The sequence below is a fragment of the Ochlerotatus camptorhynchus genome, unplaced genomic scaffold (assembly GCF_037179485.1).
Source record: "Ochlerotatus camptorhynchus isolate MF236.1 unplaced genomic scaffold, CSIRO-AGI_Acam_v1.1 ptg000055l, whole genome shotgun sequence".
Lineage (NCBI taxonomy): Eukaryota > Metazoa > Arthropoda > Insecta > Diptera > Culicidae > Ochlerotatus > Ochlerotatus camptorhynchus.
Window position 1 is genome coordinate 2,993,203 of NW_027040545.1, and position 19,377 is coordinate 3,012,579.

Consider the following 19,377-nt stretch of genomic DNA (forward strand, 5'->3'; position numbering starts at 1 on the left):
GAGTAGTGTGGAGCGGGGTGTTGTAAAGATGAAAGTCATAATGAATTGGGATGTTAGTGAAATACTCACAAGAGCTAATAAAAGGTGATTATATTCCATTCAATTGGGTTGTTTAATTTTGAAAAATTTTAAGTTTGCATCTGAAGGAGCTTCGTATTCTGAGCACAAAATTTTTTAATCGAACCCATTGACTTGCATCTTTATTTTTAAATCAAGATTTAAACCAAAATAATAACTTCACTGTTTGACTCTAAACTACCAAAGCGACAGCTCGCTCCCATACACTTAAAGTTATTACTATACTAAGATTGATTAAAATTAAATCATTTTATGGTTACGCAATGTTTATACATTGATCGGATTAAAGTTTTCCTTTAAATATATACAAAGTCCGCTTGACGGTGGAGAATTCATACAGTGTTAAAAGCAAAAAAAGGGGTAAGCAAATTGCAAGTCAAACCAAACACGATGACACTTTCCGGTTCTTGTAGGTTTTGTTGTACAGGTAGGGCTTAGATCTAATTTGGGCCTACTAAGCACATCCCGCCCTTTGCCTATAATTTGCTAATCGTCTCAAGCAAACTTGATTTCATTTTCTTTTAAGAAATCTCCGAGCTTAATGTATCCACACCAGAAGCAACTGTTATAATACTGCAATAATACTTGATAAGAATACCATGCCACCAGTCATGCTGTATCAATGCATATAGCAAGAACTAAACCGATGCCTCGAATTCTTCTCAGCGCCAAATGGTGAGTGGGGAAACAACTATACTAAGAAGATTTAACGAAGAAAACTATTCTTTGCAGCTACATCAATTTAAAAAATCAGAAAGTAGCAAGTGTCCAAGTCCATCGATAACATAGATCCAAGCAGCCCAAAGGTAGCTGCGAATGCACCAAGTACATTATCCGGCATGCTATAAGAATGGTGACCCCCCTCAGAAGCTCACAAGGAGTTTGCTAAATTAACTTAACTGTGCTAAATCATAGCACCTGCGATCCTCTACGCAGCTCCGGTGTGGGAATCATGTGCACAGACTCGCAGGAACAAAATCCAGGTCGCTCAGAATAGAGTTCTTACAACCTTTTCTCAGACATAAGTTAGATCAGATTAAACGAATGGGACGAATTCCAGCAAAGTCCTGTAAAGTCAGGCATCATAAACCATCAGGTAATTTCTTACTAATGTTACCTACACACTTAGCAAAAAAATCACCGACTTCGGTAATTCATTTACCGAATTCTCAACAGCTGAACGGTCGGTAATATTTACGATAATCGAGAACATTACCGAAAAATCTGTTAACTGTCAAATTTACCGAACGATCGGTAGCGTTTACTGATGTGCATTGCTTGATTTGTAGTCGACTTTACCGGAGAACTGTAATTTTGAGGACAATATGCAAATCGAAAATTACACACTAAGATTATTTTACCGAAATCTGTGAAATTTTACCGAAATCTCAACAGCTGAACGTTCGGTAAATAGTTCGGTGATTTTTCACAGATTTCTTGTAATTTTTCAACGAATATCTGTGAAAAATCACCGAACTGTTTACCGAACGTTCAGCTGTTGAGATTTCGGTAAAATTTCACAGATTTCGGTAAAATAATCTTAGTGTGTACCGAGAGATCTGTAATTTTTAAAAAGGTAACCGGCCCAACAGTAATTTGCTTTAATATTGTGTCAAGGTGGCGGTCACTGCAACCCATGCAAAAATTTGGCTACAGTCGTGATCAATGTGTTAGTGTTGCAAATTGCTCCACCAATGAACAAAAACTAGTTTTTGTCGGAAGGATTCGGCGCTACACTGAAAACAGGGAAGCATTAGATGAAGATTCCAAATGCTGCTTTCAGATCGTCGCCAACGAGAATGGAACTTGAACCGACAGAAAAAAAACAAGCAACAACATCGGCCATCTGTAATCGGTGTTTATTTAGATAAGGAAAATTAATTACTTATGGTGTTGCATAACAGCCTCCATAATTTCAACATTTTTAAAGTCGATCGAAAATCACAATATGGTGGATTTGACGTTGAAGTCAGTGTTGAAGCTGATTTACAGACCTGCCGGTAAAAATGTTTACCGTTTTAGTTAAATCAAAATGAAATTACCGAAATTCTGTCATTTCATTTACAGTTTTTAGCAATAAAGCGAGAAAATACCGAAACATCTGTAATTTTTAGCATTACCGATCAAAGCCGATATTTTTTTTTTACAGAGCTCAGGGTCTCTGTTTAAGTGTGTACATTCGAATTAACCACCTAGTTCCAGCTATCTAAGAATTGACACGACGTCTTGTTGAAAATTTAATTTCAGTTCATCTGTAGTTGAACTAACGATTATTGTTTATTTGCTTTATTTAACACATTTTAGGTCATGCGTGACTTGTGCGAGGTGAGATTTGAACTCAAGTCTTTCAGCGTGAGAAACATGGATGGTAACCATTTACACCAGGCCCGTATTCAGTTAAATATTATGAATGCAGAATCAGTAAACAAATTGATTTCATTGAAAGCAGGATTAGTTTTCCGTTTTTCATTCTTTACAAAAGCAGCTACACGCTATTTTTAAACTACTCAAATTTGAGTAGAATTCACCCAGATCGGTCAAAACTGAACCTAACCAAAAATGGGTAAACCGTGTTGGCAGTGACAAGTTGACAAATGAACAACGTCGATCGGATTCATGTCTATGTTGTTCGTTTGTCAACTTGTCACTCCCAACACAGTTTACCCATTTTTGGGTAGGTTCAGTTCACATCTATGACACAAATGTCATTCCCTTATACTGTGTGTGAAGCCGAAAAATCCTGGTTCTCTGGTTCGATTTAACGTCAACATTTGACAGCTGCTGCAAATATTCGCAAGTAAGCTCTGTTCATGCGTGATACGTTGTTAGAAAAGTTTGTCGCGAGTAGCGGGACAGATTTAGTTTAATATTTGTTGTGCCATAGGCGCTGTTTACTGTGTTTAATAGGAATTATCGTTGCCTAAAAAAGAAGCGCATTATAATTGGATGTGATAACAGCATTACTACACCATTAAAAACTTTTAACGCGATATAATCATGCGGCACACATGACTGTAGCTTAAGAACGTGTTTGCAACACTAACACCACCACCATCGGTGGCGGCTTCAGAAAGTACCAGTCTTGCCAGGGATGTGGTTCAGTTTTAACAGATCTGTGTTGATTCTACCCAAATTTGGGTACTTTTGAAATAGCATGTACGGCAATTTGACACTTCTCGTGCAACATTAGAAAAGGGCCTATCAGTAAACATATCTTGTAATGCCATTTCCACGCAAACACGAGCAGCGACGCAAACAAAACACCATTATCCGGAAGGGGAGAGTTTCTACGATAGAGTTGGTTTGCATATAGAGAAGCAACATCCATTGACAAAAATACTATGTTGATGGTTTAAATTAAGTACTCCCACCAACAGATTTTTGCAGAAACGAATTTCATTTAATTTTACTATTAGTTTTGACAGAATCTTACCCATTACGAACCCCATTCTAGTCGAAATTCTAGTACTACGGAATGTTTGTTTTGATTCGCTATGAAAGTCTGACAGATAAAATGAGGGGTTATTGGTTTTTCCTATGTTTCGAGGGGTGAATCGATTAGCTTGGTACCGAAGAGAGTACCAGAGCTGAGCCAAAAAGTTGAGCACGTTATTTCGGGACCGTCTAGTCTTAGAGTTACCTCTATGGTTATACCATAGAGGTAACTCTAAGACTAGTAGGTCCCGAAGAAACGTGCTCAACTTTTTGGCTCAGCTCTGGTACTATCTTCGGTCCCAAGCTAATCGATTCACCCCTCGAAACATAGGAAAATCCACTAACCCCTCATTTTATCTGTCAAACTTTCATAGCGAATCAAAACAAACATAGTGTAGTAATAGAATTTCGACAATAATGGGGCACGTTAATCGATTTGCTTGGGACCAATAGGCTAGTCAAGTAGTGAGCCAATTTAAAATTGTTAGTTTCGTATTGATTGTTGGTTATACTGAAAATAAATGATTTCTTCAAAATAGTATTCCTACCTAAGGTCCTTGTAGCAGTGAGGCAAACTTACAAAAGCTGATATGCCATTTTCGAATGTTACGCGAGACTTTATCCTTGAATTTTGTTTAGAAATAAGGAAATTGAGGGTGATTTTGTGGAAAATAGACATGAAAACATCGGGGCCTCAAATAGCGTTAGTCTGTAAAGACACCAAACCAAGCCGGTGGCGGCGGGTTCGATGCCCGATCCGGTCGAGGAAATCTTTCGGGTTGGAAATTTTCTTGACTTGCCTGGGCATAGAGTATCATTGTGCTTGCCATTCAATACACAAATTCATGCACTGGTTGGCATAGAAAGCTGCCACTGGTTGGCATAGTTAGCAAACAAAATCGAACTGGTTTCAGTTACAGATATAAATTCCCTCTAGAGTTTACAGTTGCTTCACAGCGATATAATATGGCCACCAATAATATGGCAAAGGAACGTAAGAATTCCTTAAGAAATGCTTATGAATTTGCAACAAAAGGGTTTCTGATGGAAATCCTAAATTTGCCTTATGAAATTGAATTCATAAGTCAAAACATTGAAATTCACACGTCAGCTGTAGGGTTAACTACCCCATTTTCGACCTATTAAGCACAACCCGCACTTAGTCTTTCTTAATCTAGCGCAGTTTAGCACCAAACGGAGTGTTATTATTACTGATGGCTTCCAAATTTATTTACCTTTCTGTACGTACCGTAAGATTTGATAAAGAGGAACCAATCGTTGAGATATTGTCAAAAGTCTAACACTGCTTCTTGACGCCAAACTCGGCCTAACGCATTGAAACGCCATTGAAACGCAAATGAATTCACTTCGGCCTATCGGATGAAGATAAAAATTGATTCGATCGGAGCGCTTCTTTTGTTTTTGTGAATTATGGGTGCAAACCTTCATATCACGCGTTCTCATTGACTAAAGTATCGTACCAAACTCATAATTGACTCGTTAACTCTGAAATCATGGAATTATTTTGTGTTTTCTGCACGATAGGCCCAAAATAGGCGATTAGGCCGAAGTAGTTCTCTACCCTAGTGCCTATAAGCGGGTTCTTTAATTTTGAAAAAAAGTAGGCATTAAGAAAATGGCAGTCGAAGTTGCCAAGGTAATTCTCATGAAAATATTTGAAAAATCCTAGTGAATTTATTAATATTTTTTCAAGTTAGAATAAGTGCAATGAAGCTTGCATGTTTTGTTATATCTCACGTAACTTTTCAATAGGTCCTAAGTAACAAATGTAAACAAATCGAGTTAAGCTATACAAACTATTGCTTTTTTATCATTGTATGTGATACAAAAACACCCACCCAAATGTACTTTCATTCTATTTAAGATAATCATAGGTCAAAAATTGTCCAATGACCAGCTTGAAATGATGGATAGATAAATGATTGTAACTTCGCTCATTTGGACTGCCTAACATGATTGGTGGTCATTTTCTATAGGCGGGGCCAATCTAAAGTTAAGTACTCTACTCTGACATCTGTGAGAGGGAATCTAGTATCATGTAGAACAAAACGTCCAATGTAACACTCATTGATTATGTTATTGAGAAAAATCGTCCAATGTAACATGCCTGATGTACAACTTGACTAGTCAAAACGTCCTATGTGTTTTTTCCCTATATTGTAGCATGAAATTGAAAGTAAAATGTGATTTTACCGTTTCTACTGAATTTTCAACGTTATTATTCACTGACCACATTGCAAAATGTGTTGCTTCTAAACAGTTAAAATAATAATCTGTCGAACTTCATCTTCGATTTTCTCAATATGGCCGATATGTTACATTGGTCTATATGAAAAGTGACGCGAGATATCAGCGAAAAATATGCAAATTCAAAAAGCAGAACTGTTACTTGACCCCTGGACGATTGAATTTCAGGATAAAACTGATGGGCAAAACTGACTCTATGTTGTTTTCACATTTTTCGTGATCATCATAATATGAAAGTACTGATAGTGGATAGCGGAGTTATAAACTAACGGAAGTCCGTATGGGACTGATATGCGTTTATAGACAGTGTAGCAATATAAAATGTAGCAGAGTGGAATCGAAATCGAACAAGTTAAAGGCATAAGAATTACTCGTAGTTAAGGCAAGATGAGTCATCTACATGATTAATTTACACAGGCTCAATGTCGATGGGTGGGAATCGATGTCCGTCGGTAAAGGAATCAAGAAGAAGCAGAACAGGCTCAGTATTTGAAAAAAGTGAACCATAATAATTGGGGTTACATTGAACCTGTTGATTGTGACAAACAAATTAATTAATTAATGTACTATCTGACCCATCTTGCCCCACCTTACCCAAACCCAAATTGTCCAGGTTCATACGCCATGGTCTTATGGCATTCTTAAGATTTGTTTGCCTTTCATTCCACAGGGTTCATGCACATCTTCAAGTCGGTTTCCTAAAAGTCCTTCCTTCGATATGCTTACAAAAATAAGAAACTTTGAGTTGGATTAAACATCATTGTGTATTATTAGATTAAAGACCTTAGCGTCGTGTTGCCAACATCGATATTTCACTGTATTTTTTTCATTATCTCGTTTTTTTTCGCTTAATTTGGTATGGAGTTATGATTTTCAGAATGTGGCCAAACTGTCCCATTTTCCCCTGCATAGAGAGAATTTCACAACGCAGACGAATAAGATTCCTAAGAAGTTTCCTCAGATAGTCCTCCTGCTTAGTGGCGCCGAATGGTGATTTGGCGATCTCCCGAGAACACAAACATTGAAACAAAACTAACCAATTCAACATTGATGGGACGATCACATAAATTATCTACGATTTCTAGGTGTTTCCAGTTCACAACATTTTTTTTTTCGGATCAAAGCTAACTGTCATCAATCACATAAAGAAAAAGACTCAACAAACGAATTCCGTCTCAAACACACACTGTTCTCGTTCACGCAAATGACAATAATACTTAACTAAATACCCTTACAGCTGCTGTTGTAGTAGTAATAGTAGTGGTGGAGGAAACACCGTTGTTAGTCTAGCACTATGATCGGACTCACCTTGTCGTCGTTGTCCGAGTCTTCATTGCTCCCGTGGTCGCTTCCGTTCTCCGAACTGTCGTTCTTCTTAATCTTCTCCTGCCGATCCATGACGCTGGTTCGGCTGCGCGTCTTCTTCCACGAGTAGTAGAACTTGACCAGGCTGGCAATCGATTTGTCCGGTAGCTGTAGGGAAATTGGGTACCGTGATGTGATCAATTTCAAACAAAGCTGTAAAAGCGATGGGAACTTACCATTTGTCGAATTCGGTGGAAGCTTTTGCCGTGGAACTGGAATGCCTGTTCGAACAGAACCTTGTCCTCGACGGTCCACTCATCTGGGAAGGGTGTGAAGTTTGCCAAATCCAGCACCGCCCGTTCGAGGTCATGTTTGTGCCAGAAGAGCATTCCCAGTGCTTGCTCGCCGTTGTATCCGTACTTTTCTTTGGCCACCGTTATGTACTCTTCCACTGTCGGGATTGAGAAGAAAACAATCATCATCAGGATCAATGATGTAAAGGCAGGTGCCAGACTTACGTTTCGGGTCTGGAATTTCCTTCGTGGGAGACCAAACCAGCAGAGCTCGGTCATTTAGGTTTTCTGGCTTTCGCTCTGGTGCCGGTATCAGTTCTGGGCACACGGCTTGATAATCTCGTCCGACGCGGATTTTCTCTGAAATGTGGAAACAATTTTATGAACAAATGCAGTCTGAGCAAAGTTACAAATGTGTCATCGTTCTACCCATCTGACTTGGAGCAAGTGATTTAGTTTGTCGGAAGTTAGAGAAATTTCAGTTAATATTCTTTTTTGAACACCTATTTTTAAACTACTATACTGCCGTTATACGCATAACTGTCCCATGTTCTATGCAATCCTTATGCACTGTGGGACTCTTATGCGTAGAACGGCAGTATATGTTTGAGAATGATAAACCAAATGAGCTGAAATTGTGCTCATTTATTATAAAAACATAGATCGTTCATTTGGTACCAATTAAACTAAAATACGTTAAGTACAACAAAATGTTATAACCGTTTAATCTTTTTGACGTAGAACTATGTCTGTGTCTATGTCGAAAATGGAACATGTAACAAAATTATGAAAGATTTTGAACGTTACTAACTCAGCTGCCGCTGGACCAATTTCAATAATTTTATCACCAATCGATCTGAAATGTTTCTACGCATTTGTTGAATTTAAGAATTTATCATTTTTCAAAATGTCACTATTGAAAATTGCACGGATGAACAACTGTTGCTATAATAGTTCAAATTATCACAGATTGCCTGCGAAAAGCGATTTCCCTAACACAGATTTCAAAGTTGAATCCATCCATCCGGTCTCTCCAAACGGTGTTTATTCAATCACCGCGTGGTGAGTGGTGTTGCTCTCCAGTACACAACGAAAGGGTGCCTGCAAGCAGCGAGCTGCAGCCCAGATGAGCATCCATAGAAGGTGTAGTAATACTAACCTTAACAAATTACCCTTTTGAATAATATCTTATCCCTTAACAAATTACCCTTTTGAATAATTCCTTATCCCTTACTACGGACCATGCATCACATGGAAAGTATAATTCCATTACACATCATAAATTAAATACTCACTCAGCTTGACATAGAAACAATTACCCAAATTCTTAACCTACTGAGAAAACACTCAGTCAGCACCAAAACCTTTTCCTTTTCCTTATTTTGAAATCATTTAAGTGCTACCATATGTACACAATAAATTCCGCGCGTATGTACGCCAAATAGTTTACAAAACAGCCTAACGCGTCGCTTCCCTCCATGCTAGTTTTCATTTGAAGAACCCGGTAAAATAAACTCACATTCTACTTTCAACTGTCTAAGACTATAGTGGATAAATCCGAAAGTCCGATCTTGCCACAAAGGAGGAAGAGGCCGCACCACTATTGATCGGAATCAGTAGCTTTTCGTGAGTCGCTGTGGGCCATCTATGTCAAGCGCGTCATACTAAACAGTATAAACAGCTGCAGCAGCTAACAAATGAGATTTATTATATAAGACCACGTAGTCCTACGTCACAATTGCGTACAACCCCATAGGGCTGTCCCTTGTAGTTTTTTTTTGCTTATTAATGACCGTCTGTTGACACAAATATTGATCTAGATTTGTAATTTTTCATTTGTTATGGCTAAGAAAAATAGGGAGTGTTTAAAAATGCCAAAAGTATACAGCCAATATTGTTGCAACTGTTTTAAAAAGGATTAAAGCATTTATAATTGTTTTCGATAATTTTACGGGGGATAAAAACTCAATGGTACTCAATAGACGTTTAATGTTTTTCAAATATTTGATGATAGTAGTTCAAATAGGTAAATTTCGCCATTGTATCCCCGTAATAAGACTGAAATTAATTAAAAGTACTTGATTCAAAAATATAAGTGTTTTAAAACGTCTCTCCTATACCTTAGACCACCCGCACCGGTGCTAGGTTGACAACTTTAGCCGTTGCTATTTTAGTTATCAACCAGTTTACGCACCGGTCGTTGCTATCACGATTGTCAATTTATGTTTTTGACTTTCGCACCGATGGTTTCTAAATCTATCGTCGAACTTCGAGCTGAAACTTATCGCAGAGCTTCGTGATTACTTTTTTTTCGATGATATTGATATACCTAAACATAAAGATTGAAGGTTGAGATCAGAGTTACATTTTCCTCGTGTGTGCAAAAATGTGCTGCCGAGACTCTCAACAAACCGTCTCCCGTCGCAACGAAAACAACATGTGACGAGCGAGAAAGAGACACGCGAGAATAAGATACGAGCGAGAAACAAATGCGACACCAAAAATCCTGGCGTGCGCGAGGCTCGCGCTGATCTCATGTGCTACGATACGATTAACGCTAGAACTGCAGAGCCCGAAGTTAAGTGAAATACAGGCTGTTGAAACTTGGTTGCTTTGGCCGACATTTCATTTGCGTTTGCCCAAACCATTCCTAATTTAGAGGAAAGGTAGCATATATTTGCAGTGCTTAAATTCTTGAAATCCTCTAATAGCAAAAGCCATTAATTTGCCGGTCAATTAGAATATTCTTTGTTTATTTTTGCCGGTTCAACACTAAACTGCACTTGCATGACTAACATCTTTTGACACGTTATTTTCAAAATATAGAATGGACAAAAATTCTACAAAAAATGTATCGGTATTGTTAAGTACGGGCATTTGACCGTTGCAAGACGTTCACACATTTTCAACGTAATCAATTACGAGCTGCGAGGTGTATGAAGTGTCGTTGTCTTATAACTTTTTCAGGTACGTAGAAGAAGAGTTATCGAAGCAGTTCGATGAAGCTCTACGAAGTTCACTGAAGTTCAGTGAGCTTCTACAATGTTAGCTGAACTTTAAAGAAAAATATGCACTTCAAGAAAGTTTCCTGAAGTACCACGAAGTTTCTTGAAGAACTACAAAATTCCTTGCAACTCGGATAGCAGTTTGTACCCTGGTGTAGTGGCTGTAGGTGCATTGTCAGACAGCACCAGCAAATCAACAGAGGAAGTGGTAGAGGTGCTGCATGAAGAGGTGGTGATAATGGACGTGCCCTCAGGAGGCCAATAAAGCATGCAAAAACGAACATCAGCATCCTCGGCAGAAAGGGTTTGTGGATCTGTCGAGATTCGATGCGTTGCAAACAAAAAATAATAATATAGGAAATCGATTTAGATCTCCATTGTAATATTTGTTTAGTCCTTCAGCTCCGCAGAGCTTTCAAAGTAATTGAGCCAACTAAATAAACATTTTGAAAAACATGGTTTTCGATTCATATACCGGTGAGTGTGACAAATATGTTGGATTCATCCCAAAATTTACAATCCAGTTTTCTTATTTCTCATCATATTTTTAGGTTGACTACTACTTGGGACGAACACACCATGCTTTTTGTCTAAATATATTTGAACAGTTCTCAAATTTAAGTACATGTTTGAATTAACTAGTGATGTCGGCTACAGCTTGAAAGGCTGAAAATACTGATGGATGAAGTCACACGAATCAATTTCAACAACGAAGTTTTTTTAAAGGGTCCTCCAAACTATTGGTTCTCTGCATGCTGCAAAATACCTTTCAATTTGATCCACCAAGATCAATCCGATCCAAATCAGGCTGATCAATATCCCAAAATTTCTACTAATTTGGTGGCGAACTGATTCTGCACTGGCTCTTTGAAGTTTATATGGGAATTACTATAAGAAGTGTTTTTTGTCCTCATCGTTCTAGCCCTGCACCATAATGATTTACGGAAAAGTTGTCCATCAGAGCCCCCGCCCCTCCCATCTGACGTGAGAATTTCCCAGCTACAACTTTGTTGAATGTCAAGAAAATTTCTTATTAATTAATTTCCAAGCTAATAACTTGCTGGTAGGATTAATCGGCTGTTTTCAGGGCAACACTGCATCTTGCCCTTATGACATAATAGCCTCGATTTTTTGTCTGCTGAGTAGTAAATGAACCATGTCAGAAGAACATCATCTTCCTAATCTATTAATAACTAATTATCCTAACCTTCAGCTAACCTCACGCACACTTTTGTGCATCTGGAGAACTCTATAGCTCACTGTTTTTTTAAATCATTTTGAATGAATTGGAATCTGTCGGAATGGTCCTCTGGGAGATCCGGAACATCCGTGAAGTTCGTAAAAAAGATCCTAGACCAACTGCAATTTTTTTTTAATCATTTGTTGTTAAGCTATATGAATGAATTTGGATTTAAGATCAGCATCTGCTGGCCACGGGACGGTTCTCCGGAATATCCGTGAAAGTGGTCAAGTTCGTTATAATTAGAATCTCCGCTGTTTTTAATGTGTTTGTTGTGATGCTGCATGAATTAATTTGGATTTGGACCAGCATGCTAACTTTGATGGCTACGGAGTATAGTCCTCCGGAATATTAGGAATATCCATATATTTTTTTGTTGTGATGCTACATGAATGAATTAGGATCGGAGGCCGAAAACTGTTCCCTAGCGTCCAAAGGAGGTTGTCTGGAAAATCCTGAACATCCGTAAAATTGGTCATTTAATGAAAAATATTCTAGATCTGTGGAGGTTAGGAGCTGTTCATTAACACATTTTGAGAGAACAGTCAGGACCAGATTTAGAATCGATTGAGCCTGGATCAAAATCAATATTTTGAACCTTAGTACATATGCTAGTCCTAGATTCTAATTCATACATGTAGCATCATAACAAGTGATTTAAAATAAACCAACTAACGCAGCATTTTAGTGGGGAGGAGGTCTGCAGGAGTTGGGACCGACCATGAATTATGTATTGCAAAATACGCCACGAGGGGGGTCTAACATTGGTCAGAAATATGCTACGTCAATTATGGATGGTCTATTATAGGATCTGTTTTACGAATTGACAACTTTTACGGAAGATCCAGTCCAGGACAAGTCCGTGCGCATGCTGGTCCCTACGGATTTTCTTGGGCTTATTAGCCATTGAAACGCCATTCGGCCTATGGAACGGAAAGAAAAGTTAATTCGCGTGTGCCTTTTGTACACTTTCGAGATCTTATTTTGCGTTCTTCAACACTTCGTCTTGAAACTATTGAATAGAAGCATCGTATGCCGGAATCATAGATTTATTTGATGTTTTCTGCCTGATAGGGCCAAAATGGGCGATTAGGCCGAAGTAGTTCTCTACCCTATCATAATAAGTGATTAAAAAAAAAATCACTGAGCATTAGGATCTTTTATACGAATTGGCCACTTTTATTGATGTTACGGATCTTCCGGAGGATCGTTTTGTGGTCTCCAGCGGGCACATCATGGTCTCAAATCTAAATATAATTCATGCAGCATTCCAAAAAGTTGTTTAAAAATCACGGAATTGTAGATTATTTTTTACGAATTGACCACTTTTACGGATGTTCCGGGGTCCGCTTCGCTGTCCCTGCGATCTACATTTTAATTCCACATTCAAACTTATTGATGCGGTATTGCTGCGGTTGCTGCGTCATGTTGCAGGTTGCTAAAATAGATTTAGTAACGCGTTAGTGTGGGTGTTCGAAGAAGTGCAAAATTTTAAGATCTGTATCAAGCCTTTTTGTCAATCCCCATAAACGACCAAGCTATAAGCAGTCAAAACCTGATGCTATTTCGTTACACATTTTTTGATTAGTATCCCAGTAGGGTTAAGATCTAATTTTCGTCACACTAAGCACAAACCGCACAACGGGTTTGAACAAAAATGGAATCTTAATTGATTGGTGAGCGTTTTAGATCGGCCCCTACTCTACTAACTTTAGTTTTAAGTAATTTTGTCAAACAAAACCAGAAATTCGGCTCCACAAAGCTACCGCGAATGAGCCTCGACAATGAACAAACTATAAAAAAAAATTTCCGCTAGGGGACATGGCGTTTAGGAACTGTTCATTAACTACGTAGACAGTTTTTTTTGATTTTTAAACCCCCCCCCCCTCCCTCCTGCGTAGACAATTGTCCATACAAAAAATTTAAATTTTTTATGTGTCGTGGATAAATAGTGGACCCTTATTGACTCGGAAACTACTAAACATATGGGCGTGAAAATTTGTATGTAGGGGTTTTTTGGGCCGGGAAAGGTTCTTATGATGGTTCGAGACCTCATCCCCCTCTGTAAAGGGGGCTACCATACAAATGAAACAGAAAAATATAGCATACTTTTTTGAATCGGCGCATAAACTCAAGCTAATATTGAATCCGGAGCAAGGCCGGGCACACTCAGCTAGTAAGATATAAAAATGGAATGATGACTTTTGAATTTATTTACATTTCCATACGAACCGTTAGATTCAATAAAGAGTCACAAATTGTTGAGATATTGTTAAAAATCTAACACTGCTTCTTGATTTCAATTCCGTCATACGAGTTTCAATTCCGTGCAAACACATTAAACGTCATTGAATTCACTTCGGCATCCGGTTTTCAGAAGAATGGATGTAAATATTCATACTCATTCTTATAGATTTTGTTTTATAGCTTTTGAATGATTCGTTCACGTCGAAATCATTGATACATTTGATGTTTCTGCTTGGTTTGACGGAAAAGGGCGCTTATGCCGAAGTAAGTATCTACCCTATATAAAGGAAGTGAACCAGTATTGGCCATAGGTTCCTATTTGGCCACACCTCAGAAAACCGATTAAATTACAATATTGGTGCATTTTGTGGTCGAAATGTTTATGTACACCAATGAATATGATTTGTACCAACAAACTGAACGTAACTGAACATCTCAAAATTGTAAACGTGAAAATATCGTCAAAAGGTGGTCAAAATAGGAACATGGCCAATACTGGTGCGTTTACCATACTCAACAAAGAGAATTAGTAACGGCAATCAGGACAACGTTTCTAGATTTCGATAGAATAGAATATCAGCTAGGTCAAATAAAGATCTCGGGCATTGAAATTTTGGGGGCTTAACCCTTTTCCATGGTAGACTGGTGGGTGATCCACACCTTTTCCGTCCGTCTCATGTTTGTCAATCTACCATTAAATAGTCAGTACTTATTTAAGCTTCTCAGTGTGTTCATTATTTTAGTCCATATGATTCAACTGAGTAGCTATTGAAAAACGATTAGCATACTATTGATTTTAATTAAAAACATGTTTCAATGGATCCAATAATTTAAAGCAATATGGAACACTTTTTTTTTGTTTAAATACATTTTTGCATCTTAAAACAACCAAAAACTTTCTGGGAATTAAAGGGTTAAGATTTTTTTTAATAAATTTCTGAATTAAGAAAATATACAAGGTCATGGAGTTTAAAGACTCTTGGAATTACAAATAGAATCGAAATGGAATAATACATTAGAAACTCATTCCCTGATGACTCGAGGTTTTCGATGTAGTCTGTCTAAATTTTGGTCACAACGCGTTTTAGGGGGATTTAGTTTAATGTATTGATATGATGTATGTAATAGCATTGAGTTGTCATGATACAAAGTTATTACTAATAGGCTATCGTAACCAAGAAAACAACAAATTACAAATACAGTAGACCACCGTTTTATCTTAAATGCCTCAAAACTTTCCATTCGGAACTTTTTGAGCTGCATACAACGAAGTTGACCCCGCCTTGTATAAATGCAATTTCTTGCATTGCATCTCTATCACCCTAGTTCAATAAACATAGGGCATCGTCCTCCATCATTAACATGCACCTATCAGCCGAAATAAGCTTTACTTTTCAAATTCTCAAGAGGATGCAATTATTACATTTAAAAATAAACACAATTAAGGTCAATTTTCATATTTAAAAAAAAATCAGCCTGACATTTCAATACGCCTCCGCTAGCAGTTTTTGCGACGTTATACCCGGAATCTAGCACAATCAACTTTCTTACCTTCATATTCGCTCTTCTTTTTCGTTTCCTTGGAGGAATTTCCATTTTTCCGTGCTGCGAACGAAACGAAGAACGAGAGAACAAGGATTAGCTCACACGATGCTCTTTGGCACAGAATCCGAATGTCACTCACAGTTTTCGTCATCTGAGCTGGATTCGGTGATTCCGCCGGCGGCCATCGCTGCCGAGTGACCGTTGGGACTGGGTCCTCGCGATCGTCGTCCGTTACGGACATTCTCAGCAGTTCGGTCGGCCAGCACCATTTTTCCCTTTTTCGCCTCCAATTTGAGCGATTATTGAGGAGCTCACCCGGAAGCTCACTCACTCTCTGCCAGGGGAAAGGGTTCGGGAGGTTCGAAGGTGTGTTTACTGCTGGGGTCCGTGCGGTTTGTTTGGACCAGTTCTGACACTATTTTCGGAGCTCCGAACGACCCAAACTACAGCAGCAGCAGCAGAGCAAGAGAAAACGGGAGGCAAAAGTGTAATACAAACAGCTACGGGTGCCACGGGTCCCTAGCTGCACTTTTCCGGCGACCGTACACCACAGCAGTGAGAGGTGCCGCTTACAATGCCAAAATCTCGAACGCTTTGACACCTTTCGAATGAGATATTTTCAAATTTACGTATCTGAAAATGTTATTCAAGAAGAACATTATTTAGTTAACTACTAAGAAATGCAATTTTAAGAAGTCCTTAAGCTTATAGAATACAGAAAAATAAAAAATAAAACAGTTGGAATTTCTGGATATCGGAAATCAATAAACTTCAACACTTCCAACACTATTTCACAACCAACAATTTAAGCAGAAATTCTAAACTCTTCTACCGTGTAAACATTGTGAACCACTAACCAAAATGTATGTTATCATTAAAGAGAGTACTTTGACGAATATGTTATCTATTTTAGCACTAATTACCGGAAAAGTCCTTTCTCATTCCGGGGGAAAACTAACGTGCGTGACTGCAAAGGATTACTAATCTGGTGTTCACCGAAAGCTCCGAACAAGGTAGCAAATGCTAACAATCCAGTGCTGCCGAAGTCACCGCTTCATTAACTACTGGTCGTAAACAATGTTCATATTTCAGCCCTCAATGCAAACATTTTAAGAAACTTCATACTTTTAAAATACAGTCCAAAGTAAGCATCATATTTTCAGTACTAGATGCTACCCATAATCAGTTTTTCAAAAAAAATCTCACCGATTTCTAACCAGCGAAACCAGCCACCCTGGAAGTACGGTTGCACCAACGAGTGCACAAAATGGTGTCCCCTAGCCTTCACTTGGAGATTTAGCTCGTGCAACCGTACAAAACAGTAAATACAAAGCGAGCGAAGCAACCAAGGAGCTGAACCTCTCGATCGCAGTAATCTTTCGCAAGGCTTCACACGCCCCCCGCATGTTTTCACTACGCAGATCGAAAAATCTTACCTTCCTCCTCCGTGCTACACAGGCTATTCAACGATCGATATCGATTTAATAGCTCTTTCGATAATGTTTATCTGCTACGGCGGAAGAGACAATCGATCGCACTTTCGAGGGAAAACAAAACTTTGACGGACGGATGAGTGCGGAACGAAAATAACGGAGACAACCCGCTAACCGTCTTCTATACGGACTGCGTGCTTGTGCTTGATGCGATGCAAGCTGAGCCGACGGCTGGCCGACCTAATGTGCTGTAAATAGGTGAGGCAATGTAAATTGGACATCTCTTTCGTTCTCCCTTCAGGTTGACGGCGTTTGACGTCACTCCTTTGAACAGCGAAGGAACAAAAGAGACGACAGCTTCAATGGGCCTCACCTGTTTACATACCTCTAATTTTGACGACCGACCAAGAGATGAAAGGGACGAAAAAGCACATTTCGTGCGGGCGGTGGTAAGCGACGCAGTTTTCAATCCTGACATGCTGAGGTGAGTGCCTATAAATAGTGGTGCCAGTCAAATAAGACATTTCAACCATTTCGAAAATATCTTTTTTTCACTTGTGTTGAATCAAATTTTAACAAATTTTAAATAACAATTAAATTTTCACGTTTAAATAATTGAATATGTATGTATGATTCCAAGTATGCTGCAGCAACGAATTTTCATTTCCTTTTTTTAATTTATGATTTTGTTCCACAGCTGTTGGCATCACTGTATGCGCTGAGTGCTTGCAAATGAGAGAAGAAAACAAATGTAACGTGGGACTGCCAACAAATTTTGTTAAAACATTAAAATACACGGAGAAAAATTCTGGATCAACAATAGAAAAGGGCCCATCAGCATTTGTAAACAAACCGGCCCATTCCTCACAAATCGAAGGCCGCCCACACAAACCAACACCATCATCGTGTAGGTGGAAGTTTCCCCTAGTCGGTGGTGGTGTTGGTTTGCGTGGGTGGCCTTCGCTTTGTCAGTAAATGTCTTTGGAACGGTTTGTTTACAAATGTTGATGGGCCCTTTTCTATTGTTGATCCAGAATTAGTCTAGTTTGAAACGAGGTTTGAAACATTCAAAAGCATGGATCAAAATTTAACTGTAAAATCGGTACTAGCATTTTCATCAAATGTACTCGAATGTTTTGGTTCTATCTCTTTCACTCTACTCAAAACTGAAATGCATAAAAAATGACAAAATAATACACTCTGATCAAAGATCACTGCACACAAAATCAACTTTGTTCAAATCGGAACAAAAATACTAGCCCAGTCTATTACAACGAACCACATTATTTTAGTTGATTTCTTCGCCAGTTATAATATGGTCAAAACAATAACCAGCTATGGTTCGATTATGTTCAATGGAACCATATCCATTATGGTCTCGGAAGGAAGATAAACCATTATTGTTAAGGTCATAATGTGGTTAATGTTTATGCGGGTAGTCGTCTGTCAATTCGTTTGTGATTTAAACAATGTTAGTTGTTTCAAATTCGCAATTTTGTTTGATATAAATAGGAAATAAACGGGTTATTCCCAGGGGTATTAAGGATAGAGTCAGCAATAAAAATTTGCTTCATTACTAATTCAGTGTCATCATTTCAAAGGGAAATTTATTACATCATCAGATAAAGGTATGCTTTATCTACCAGCTACTATTGTTAGGGATAAGCTTTTATTTGCGAGAAATCAACAACTAAACGCAGCTTTGAATTGTTAGCATAGAATTGTAGTTGATTCAACAAACTTAACATTTTTGTTGTTTGAATTTTAATGTTGGAGTATCCTATAAAAAATAATTTCAATATTAATTCGAGTATTAATTTAGTTTATTAAACTTAACATTTTTCTTGTTTAAAACCAACTAAACTACACAGCAAAGGATGTAATAAATTTGCCATACACTGATACCTCGACTGATACGATGTAATCAGGAGGTATGGGAGGTATAGCTGGAATATTAGGGTCCATTCAAATATTATGTACACGCAGAAAAAAAAACATAGGTAAATCAAATAAAGTTCGTTTAACTTTAAACAAAATTTTGAATAGAATATGGATCAATAAAATTGACAGATTAATTCAACAAAAACATTGGGTTGAAATAATTATACTAACTTTATTGAATTGATCATCGGTTATTATTGATTCAAACAAAATGTTTGCTTGGATCAAATTGAAGCATTTTTTGAAGCAATGTACGTTTTTTGTTGTCTTGAAACATCATTTTAATTATTTAAGAATCGTTTTTATTTTCAATTCCCAGGTTGTCTTTATTGAAAAAAAAATATTGCAAATAACATGTAAAGTAGTAAGAAGTACTAGAAGCAACAATCAATACGAAACTAACGATTTTAAATTGGCTCACCACTTTAGTAGCCTATTGGTCCCAAGCAAACGATTAACGTACCCTATTCTAGTTGAAATTCTATTACTACACTATGTTTGTTTTGATTCGCTATGACAGTTTGACAGATAACATCAGGGGTGTGTGGATTCATGCAGAACATGCAGGGGTGAGTGAAATAGCTTGG

General features: G+C 38.0%; 1 protein-coding gene across 3 annotated transcripts in view; it reads right to left on the bottom strand.

The window, feature by feature from the left end:
• LOC135717394 (REST corepressor-like) overlaps window positions 1–17,040 on the bottom strand; it is a 63,360-nt gene extending 46,320 nt beyond the window's left edge. Inside the window, exons 1-6 of one of the 3 annotated variants that reach the window (XM_065239461.1) lie at window positions 16,853–17,040; window positions 15,556–16,049; window positions 15,423–15,476; window positions 7,605–7,739; window positions 7,323–7,537; window positions 7,090–7,254 (exon numbers count right to left, since the gene is read on the bottom strand). In XM_065239461.1, coding sequence (XP_065095533.1) covers window positions 7,090–7,254; window positions 7,323–7,537; window positions 7,605–7,739; window positions 15,423–15,476; window positions 15,556–15,685 — 699 coding nt within the window. In that variant the 5' untranslated portion in view covers window positions 15,686–16,049; window positions 16,853–17,040. The remainder of the gene's footprint in view (window positions 1–7,089; window positions 7,255–7,322; window positions 7,538–7,604; window positions 7,740–15,422; window positions 15,477–15,555; window positions 16,050–16,852) is intronic. The other 2 variants (XM_065239464.1, XM_065239465.1) reach the window with 2 other exon arrangements.
• Window positions 17,041–19,377: the final 2,337 nt, after the last annotated feature.